This window comes from Diadema setosum, chromosome 14, assembly GCF_964275005.1.
Source record: "Diadema setosum chromosome 14, eeDiaSeto1, whole genome shotgun sequence".
NCBI lineage: Eukaryota > Metazoa > Echinodermata > Echinoidea > Diadematoida > Diadematidae > Diadema > Diadema setosum.
Genome location: NC_092698.1, coordinates 36,027,917 through 36,038,001, shown reverse-complemented (window position 1 = coordinate 36,038,001; position 10,085 = coordinate 36,027,917). Strand labels below are relative to the sequence as shown.

The window sequence follows — 10,085 nt, the reverse complement described above, 5'->3', positions numbered from 1 at the left end:
TGCACTCAATGGCACCAGAATATCTCAGTGAGTCCTTGGTAAGGTACGCCCCCTCTCGTAATCTCAGATCGGTTCAGAAAAATATTCTCCAATGTCCTGTTATCACAACTAAGTTTTATGGTGACCGAACTTTTGCTTATGCTGCATGCTGCTCCCACACTGTGGAACACTGTCCTATATTATATAAAGGAAGCTTCCACAGTGTTAAAGTTCAAAACTGTGCTCAAGACATTTCTGTTTCAAAAGTATTATGAATGAGTTTTGGTGTACGGGACATTGAACAGTATACATTTCTTTTTCCATTTTCATGCCTCTCTTTAAAGCGCATAGAGACATTAAGATAGTGATTTATTATGCGCTATATAAGCACTGCATTATTATTATCATTATTATTATACCACATTGGCCTTGTACATTGCCTTGAATGTTCATTTTTCCTACTTTTCAATAGACAGTATTCCAGACCTCCCCAAAAGTGTTCGCAAAATCGTAGAAATTCAGTTTTAAAAGCGCAAAGGCTCCACACCATCCCCTTTGATCCATATCCCATAGACTTATACCATAGTACAAATTTAAGATACACACGCGGATAACAGATATCACAATAATACATTTGAATGTCCAGGAATATTAGTTTCTCCTCCTATTCGATTGAGAATTTTGAAAAAAAAAAATGCCCCTAAGGTGTGCACCAGATCATTGCATTCAGTGCTAAAAATGCAAAATCTCCCTCGTGCTCAAGGGGGATACCCCCTCCCGCACCCTGTCCCCCGCTCGCTCTTTTCGCTGCCTTCTAGCTCGAGTGTTCCCCACAAAATATCAGTAGAAATTATATCTGTACCCCCTATACAGAAATTGGAGAGCTGCTACTTTTCCTTGTTTTTCTTTTTCCGTTGTGTGTGTGTGTGTGTGTGTTGTTGTTGTTGTTGTTGTTGTTGTTATTTGAACATCAGAATATTGTTCTGGGCTGTGGACCTGCAATGTCTATTATACGCCGTTGTATAATGTAACTATAACGGGAAGAGTCCGCTGAACAATTGTTTTGTTTTGTATCAATGGAGCAGAGAATTCAAGGTGCTTTTTGTTTGTTTGTGTTTGTGTGTATGTGGGTATGTGTGCGTGTGTGTGTGTGTGTTTGCAATTTAGTATGAAAACTCCCCAAAAGTATCGTCCTTTTTTCACATTGAAAACTTTCCAAACACGCCATTCTAAGTGTGCACCAGATTGTTGAATTCAATTCATAATGCAAATGATATAGCTCCCTCGTAATGAGGGGGATACTCCCTCCCATCACATCCTCCAGCTACTCGGTTTTAATAGCAAATAAGTCAGTCGTGCAACATGTAAATAACATGATTTATCGCAATTTGATAATTTAACACAACCTGGTCAATATCCTTATCATATATATATATATATATATATATATATATATATATATATATATATATATATGTTTACCGTCTTGATTGAAAATTGATTCCCGGAACTTACCCCCTTGACTGTCCTTTCTTCTGTTCGCAGATGACACAAGTCTTTTTTATTCTCACTCAGATCCGATGTATTGCTCAATTCCTCGAATGCTGAGCTGCAATTGGCATTTGAGTGGATTCAGGCGAACAAAATTATCGCTCAATATAAATAAGACTATTTTTTTTTTTAAGTAACTCAACAAGGTCTCTTCCAGGTTTAGTACTAATGAAAGGATTGCAGTTAAACCAAATAGATTCAACATTTTTTTTAAAAACGTGTTTCTGTTGATAGCAATCTTTCATGGAAGGTTCATATCGATTATTTGATTATTGCGTAAAAATGTTGGACTCTATTCACAAACTGAAATATCTCTGCCCAAAGCCAATATTGCATTCTTTCTATGAATCAACTCTATTACGTTACTTGAATTACAGAATTTTGGCTTGGGGGAATTGCTCCAAGACTGAAATTGATTCGTTATTTTTTATTCAGAAAAGGCCTTGCGGATTATAAATCGTGCCCATTTTTGGATCATACAAAAAAAAAATCTGATTTGTATGAGTTGTATCACGTTGGAATTTTATGTATAAGCTGAATATTGGCGATCTTCCTATAGTATATTAATAATTTCCCGCAGTGTTCATTAAAAGCAATTGATATCCAGAACCATACAATACACACTGGATCCTAAATATCATTTCCCCCCGGTTCTTACAGTTTTAGCCCTTACGACAATTACTTCTATACCGGCCCCTCTTTCTGGAATGAGTTAGATTCTGATCGGTGGCAATCAAGTTGTTGTATTTAGATTATTCGGCAAAGTTCAATATGAAAAATTTTGCTATTGAATAAACAATGTTGTACATATGTAATTATGTTCTCAACTCATTACTCGGTATATAACTAGCAGACAATGGTATATGTCTGGGTTTATGTTATTTTATTGTGTTTGCATGTTTTGAGGTTTTTCTTAACTGTTACTCTTTGTGACATGCCTGTGACAGATCGCTTATGATTTTTTTTTCTTTTTAGAGACAGAATAACTGAATGGCTTCAAAGTTCGTTAAGAAATTTTACGATTAACAACGTATCGTTTCATTATGCGCCCTAAAACAAGTTAGTTTGTTTAATTGAAAGTAAGGATGTTATAGAGCCATGACATGACACTAACTTGACAATATTGTGCATACGAGTTAATTTTCTCTGCTGTTCATCATCAATGAGCCAGTGTTTTCCGGGTTCACTCATTCACAAATATGAATCTTAGCCTACAGCGAATTAAAACCTTACATATTTCATTTCAGTAATTGTAATAAACGACGAAAGATAACATCCCCGGCCCTTTTAGGCTCGACAAGTATCAAGAATCTTTAATGTAATCAGTTGTCGTTTATACAATTACTTCATACCAAATCAATTCATTGATATGGCGGCCAAGGTAGGGATCTACATGGTCATGACGCTATTGAAATGTCATTTACACAACTTATCAGACCTATACATTGTCAAGTATATTTCACTTGATGTGCCACTGATTTCCCCCAGAGACACACGTAATTGTATGCTTATTTGGCGGGCTTGCGAACGTCATGTGTTATGCTGAAATAGGCCCTATTAAAATTTCTTTCTGTTCTTCTTCAATCTCATTATTATTTATTATTATTATTATTATTATTATTATTATTATTATTATCACTATTATTATTATAATTATTATTATTATTATCATTATTATTATTATTATTATTATTATTATTATTATTATTATTATTATTATTGTTGTTGTTGTTGTTGTTGTTGTTGTTATTATTATTATTATTATTATCATCATCATCATTCTCATTATTCTAATCTCGGGGTGGGCAGGGGGTGAGGGGAGGTAGTGCGGGTGAGTCCCCCCCTCTTCAAAAGCGGGGATGCATTCCCTCCCCCACCCCCCACCCCCACCCCTCTCTCTCTCTCTCCTTAATGGGGGGGGGGGGGAGTATACATATAGAGGTCGGATCCCCCCTCCCGAGAGCAGGGGTGGGAGCATCCCCCCCCCCCCCCAACCCCCACCCGGATTTATGCCTATGATTGGACCAGGATGTCGATGTCAGATTTGGCGACAGCCGTCAACAACATCTTCCTCCTGTCCACCTCCCATGGCAAAGTGATACTGAATGGGTGAACTTCAACGTGGCGAGAGTCCCTCAACGTGATGGCTCTGTACGTGGCTAGTGTTCCTGTATACGTGGCAAGTTCATAGCGCCAGCTTGTGACCAACTCAGCATTATGAACTGATTATTGTTTTGCTACCGCAAAATTTGCGGTCAAATCAAAGATCCTTTGTAGGATCTTTGGTCAAAATGCAAAAGCGCAAGAAGCCGATTTCCAGGTCAGGAGATCCTGGCCCTCACGGTCATCCAACACGGAGACTCTAGACCGAAGCAAAGAGGTTAGTTGATTTATGAACGATAATACATCGTGTACCATATGAACTCTATTATTTTGTGTGCATAGACTAATAAGGCCTAGAATATAGCAGGGAGGTGAGACTCTCACCTCCCTGAATATAGTAAGGGTTGATTGGGGGGGGGGGGGGGGGGACTAACGCTATACTATAGCCCTGTCACTGTAATTTCATGAATTTAACAGAAGTTGAGGGCAGATGATGAAAACTATAACATTGTACGAGTATTATTACGATGACGGGCACTAATTTTTAGATGACACACTACTAGTAGTACTAGTAATCACTGTGGAGCCTACCTCATGACCTGTGTAAATGGCCAGAGAAATGAAAGATGAGGTTACAGGTTTATTTTAGGAATACATTCTATAAACACCCAGGGTCTGATCATCTAATCTATAGGGCTGAATACTGTTGTGAGCCAGACTTAATGTTGATGCTGACGCTGGCATGTCTCCAGTTAAAATTGCAGGGAGTTATTATACAAATAAAACAGCTCCTATTGCATGAATAATTTAGGGTGCATCCTAAATTATTCAGTAGGAGATAAACAATATAAACAGCAGTCAAACATCCTCACAGTAATAGCCATATATGATCTCAACCATTTACGTTATTATGATGCGATAAATGTAAATTCCACATAAATTTTAACCAACGGTTATACATAAATTATCTCGTGCTCATTTGACCTCCTAATCTCTATATTTCATCTCTTTTTCTTTTCACTATATATTTTCTTTCTCAAGCTTTCTCATACTCTTGCTTTTGTTTATATGTATATGTATGTATATATATATATATATATATATATATATATATATATATATATCGTCGCAGGGGCGACAAGACTTTGTATCTACAAAATGTCAAATGTTCAGGAGAGCAAAAAAACATGGCGGCCAAAGCACTGTGGCGAATGGGATAGCCTTTCCTTTGACATACTGTGGTGGCTTCATTTTTGTAGTAAAACAGTTGGGATTTGGACAGGACATCACTTAACCTACTATTTGACCATTAATCTGAAAAAGTCATTTTCGCCAAAATTGCAGATACAAGGTCTTGTCACCCCAGCGACGACACATATATATATATATATATATATATATATATATATATATATATATATATATATTTTTTTTTTTTAAACAAGGAAGGAAAAACTGACCAGAAACAATTGTAATAATAAATAGCGAAAACTTTGAGCAAAGAAAAACAAATTATGTATATATATATATATATATATATATGTATGTATATATATATATATATATATATATGTATGTATATATATATATATATATATATTAAGCAGTATTCTGTGTATTTATTTTTCATGTTCATTATTTTTTCCCCCAGTTGCTAATTAAGCCACTTATAAGGTTTAATTCAAATCACATACATGTACCTTGTACTTTTCAGAGGAGCCTTACAATACAAGCTCTGCTTCAACCAAGGCTACCTCATCTTTCTTTCCTCTCAAACTCTACTCTGCCACATTCTTGTTTCCTTTTGTCTAATTTTCATTTCTTTTGCGAGAATATGTTTATTCTTTGTTATACATCTTGAAGAGAGACAAATAAATGAATTTGAACATTAAAACCCTGGCAGTATTTTGGTTTTGGCATTCAATATAATTCAGTTTGCAAGTTCAGTTCAGTTCAGTTAAACGAGGCAGACTTAAGAAGAATAAGAATAAGAATAAGAATAAGAACACACTAACCCAGTTTTTTTTTTCTACTTGTCGACCTATCTGTCAGACCAGCATAGGTACCAGATTACCGGTACCCAGTTTGTCCATGTTTTACTGGTCCATTCCGGAAAAAGTTACTGGTCCGACAGTGATTTTTATTGATCAGCTCACAGGGACTGTCCGACCAAGGTGCTAGTATGCATACTTGTATACAGAAACAAGCAATTTGTACAAGTATGAAAAAGTTATGGACATGTGATGTGGAGCCATGTTAAATGGATAGTATAGTATTGGTGGAGATGATAATTGGGCTTTTAAATTTTTGTGAGATACCAAGAAAACACTTATGAAATAGTACAGAGCATACCATTTTAAGAGGAATTCAAAGTTTCTTTGAAGAAAATCGGTTTGGAATGACTGAAACATCCAAAAACAAGGTAAAACAAAGCGATCGTAATAAAAGGTGGGTCCCACACTTTATTAGAATCGCTCTGTTTTGGATATCTCAGCCATTTCAAAACCAATTTTTATCAAACAAACGTTGAATTCCTCATGGATTTATATGCTCTTTCATATTTCATAAGAGGTTTCTCATTTTCTCACCAAAAAATGTTAGAAATCTGAAATTAGGTCTCAACCAAAACTATACGATCCCTTTAAACTGCATTGTGGGTGCATAACATAATACAGCTAGTGTACATAGTGGAAGCACATTTGTATAAAACAAATCCATCTTGAAAATGGAAATACGATAGAATGATATTAGTATTGCAGAATGCAGTCAAATTCTGCGGTACACTTCATTTTGATGATTTAGATGAAACGATGTAAATTTGTATTGGTGAGAGTAACGGCACACTGATCATCATGCTCTGAAATACACCTTAAAACTTTTTGAGCACTTGTTTTAACCTAGCATTGGTTATTTTTTTTTATCCTCTTCAGAACAAGGATGGTTGTGTGATCACCATTCAGGCACTATTGACTATGAGTTCTGCATGGGTCTTCGTCAGGCGCTGCCTCTTGCCCATCATCATCCTTGGCGTTTTCACCTTTTTATACCTAATTCTGTACCAGTCGGGTAAGTCATTGGCATAATACAATGTTGGCAATGTAGAGCTTTTGAACCGAATTTATTTTCCCTGTGCCAAGTGAGCTCAGACAGATTTTATCTCTTCCTATGCCATCCACCATGTCATACCTCTTTCACAATCTGATACACTCCACTCTCCTTTTACACCCACCAAGGCATAATTATATCTTCATGTTCTACCAGTACATGAGCCATTGTTAGAATTTCCCTTCATTTCTCCTGATTGGTTTTCCCTGTAATGAATGTTCATTTGTGCAGCCATCCTTGTTACAAATTTACATATATGAGTCATTTATAGTAATTCACCCTCTAATGAGATCCTTTGTTGAGCCTCTTGAATATTCAGATCCTCTGTTGACTTATTTGCATACAATGAATATTCATTGAATGTCAAGGGCGTGGACAAGAACCATACAATAAAATTGCTGTGAGGATCTCATCCAAGGAAGACCTTTGTGTCAGCTGTGTCCTAACTACCACTAAGTTGTACTGCTTCTAGTAGGCCTATCATGTGAGCGAACTTGGGGCCCTACACCAATTTTCCACAGTGGCTTGTGAACTTCTGGAATTGATTCATAAGAAATGACTCGCTTTTATTCCTATCTTTCCTCATAGCACACTGACCTCAGTTTCTGTAAATGTATCATCATATGTATGTAATGTGCATGTGTGCATGCAGTGATGGATCCAGGGGGGAGCGCACCAGGGGAGTGCACCAAGTGCACGCCCCCCCTTTATTTTTTGCCAAAACAAAAGAAATAAAAAGAAAAATTGGGGAGGGGTGCGTGCGCCCCCCTCTTTATTTCGTAAAGGCGCCCCCTCTTTAAGGAATTCCTGGTTCCACCCCTGGCATGTGACTTGATAACATAAACCATTCAGTTAGGACTTAGGTTAGGACATTACATCTGAAAGTTCTTGTTGACATCACCTTAGCACATGCAAATTTGGACACAAAGTATTTTCAGGAAGCCGAGTAAAGATGGCAATGCTTGCTAATTAGTCATTCCGTAACATTAGTGCTTGCCAGATGTACAGATATAAGATGTTGTTGATTTCATAATTCAATATTGATGGCAAGATTACCTACATATAATTACTGACATGATGGAAAGAATGAAGGTACAGTGCAATCCCATTATAACAAAGACCCCGTTTACAGCCCGGCCTCAATTGCGCGGCCGAGCCTCGCAATTTTGTCCGTTTACACTGCTGGGCTCGGCCGCGCTTTTAATTCAAACCTTTCAATATTTTGTCGTAGTGGCGCTCTGCTTGTAAACAAGCGCAATTTGGTATAGCCTGGTTTTCAGACCCTTTGCCAACTGGATTCCATGGCGACGAAGTCGCCGTTCGGGCAAAGGCCTTTGCCGAAGGAAAAATCCTTTGCAGGACAAAACCAACTTAAACTATACTAGTTTTCCACGTTGAGGGGGGTAATATCATGAATAGCGAAATAGTACGGGCAGAGGGTCTGGAAGCCAGACTAAAATTGGCCGCGCATTTGGCCCAGTTTGCGTTTACACCAAGAAGAGGCCAGGCTCGGCCGCGACCACCTCCAGAGCGAGGCCAAATGCGAGGCCAATTTTGGCCTCGCATTTGGCCTTTTGTGCGTTTACACTGAAGCGGGGCTGGGCTCGGCCACGGCCGAGCCGCGGCCCAGCCTCGCACTGTAAACGGGGTCAAAGTCCTCGGGACCAGCAGTTTTCTTTCGTTATATTGAAATTTCGTAATAATGGAACAAATAAACAGTAGAGAATATAGCATGGATAATAGTGGGGCCTGAATTTTTACTTCATTGTAACCCGAATTTAGTTATAGCCTTGTTTGTTATAATGGGAGTGCACTGTATTGGAAAGGTATGAAATGTGTAATATTTTGATCCTTTTTGCAATTATCAATTGAAAATGTTGAAAGCATGATATATCATGCCTTTTTACCTTTGAAGAGAAAGATTTTGTCTTACATTGTATTTCCCCACTTTTTGTTTGTTTGTCTAAGATTACAGCACCATCATCAGTTCTGTTACGACAGCTGGGGGTGGGATAACAAATTCAAGCCTTCATTGGAAATTTTCAAAAGGCATCTTTGGAAAACGTACTTCAGATGAATTTGACAATTCTTCCAAATTCCATACCAGAGTATCACCTCAACGACCCAAACATCCTGTCTCACGAGTCAAGTCTCAAACTTGGAAGTCTTCACCATCAGTTGCTCAACATGATCTACAAATTGGCAGCTCGCCACCACCAGCTCAGGTCATCATAGTTTCGACTAAACGGTCTGGTTCTTCCTTTGTTGGAGAACTCTTCAATTCCAATCCACAAATATTCTACTTGTTTGAACCTTTATGCTGCATTACATTTGATGTTTTATACCATCGCCTTTCACCGAAGAATGTCGTGAAGGAATCCTTGAATATCTGGAACCATATATTGCGATGCAATTATTCTACCTCATATCCAAAACCAACCAAGTGGGTTCAAACTGAAAGATTTAACATGTGTGGTAAGAGTAATGCCTTGAGCAGATCCAGCTCGCTGTGTGAAAGACATAGTGTTAATCCAGAGAAAGTTGGCTATGTCATATCTCAGTTGTGCTTAGATCATTCATTTGCCGTGTTCAAAACAATCAGGGTTATGGATATTAAAGAGCTGCAAAGCTTCTTTGAGGATCCAACTCTTAACACGAAAATTCTTCATCTAATACGAGACCCGCGGGCGGTGATGAATTCCCGATGGAAACTGGAGGAAGAAAATGTTGATCTCATACTAAGAAAGGGCAAAGGCGCAGATGAAATTCTAGATTTGTGTCAGCACATGGCACGAAATTTAAAATATCGTGACAATCCTCCCTCGTGGCTAAAAGGGAAATACATTATGGTTCGATTTGAGGACATTGCCAGAAACCCTGTGGAAGAGACGAAACGCATTTACTCTGCGCTTGGACTTCCCATTCACCAAGACGTGATGGATTGGATCGAGCAAAATACAAACCAAACTCCCGAGGAGGCGAACCCATTTTCCCGCCACAGAAACACATCAGCGGTTGTAACAGCATGGAAAAACAGCATTCCAACAGCAATGAGAAAAGATGTCGAGAAAAAGTGTCGACACGTTATGAGGAAATTGGCATATGATATTTCGTGATCTGATATGAGTATGAGACAAATGTCTGGATCTCATCTGAGATGACTGCGTATCACTATCAGTGTCATTATAGTATACTAGAGCAGTTAGTGCGATGTGTCATTGATACAATCGATATCATCATGACCAATAGCTACTGTAGAAAACTTCTGTATGACTAAGAATAATCAATAAATTCCAAGTATACCGTATGTCCCCAAAAAAATTAAAACGGGGCCCTATGCAATGATA

General features: G+C 38.0%; 1 protein-coding gene across 1 annotated transcript; it reads left to right on the top strand.

Annotated features, from left to right (window-relative positions):
* The first annotated feature begins 3,559 nt into the window (after window positions 1–3,559).
* On the top strand, window positions 3,560–9,854 carry LOC140238319 (carbohydrate sulfotransferase 1-like). The gene is made up of 2 exons (XM_072318254.1): window positions 3,560–3,639; window positions 8,846–9,854. The coding sequence occupies exons 1-2, from the start codon at window positions 3,560–3,562 to the stop codon at window positions 9,852–9,854; spliced, it is 1,089 nt and encodes a 362-aa protein (XP_072174355.1).
* The last annotated feature ends 231 nt before the right edge of the window (window positions 9,855–10,085 follow it).

What these genes read in the sequence shown, in the direction of transcription:
- LOC140238319 (XM_072318254.1), top strand. Translation starts at nt 3,560, where the DNA reads ATGTCGATGTCAGATTTGGCGACAGCCGTCAACAACATCTTCCTCCTG. An exon ending in GGCAAAGTGATACTGAATGG is followed by an intron (nt 3,640 to 8,845) that starts GTGAACTTCAAC and finishes ATTCCATACCAG; the next exon opens with AGTATCACCTCAACGACCCA.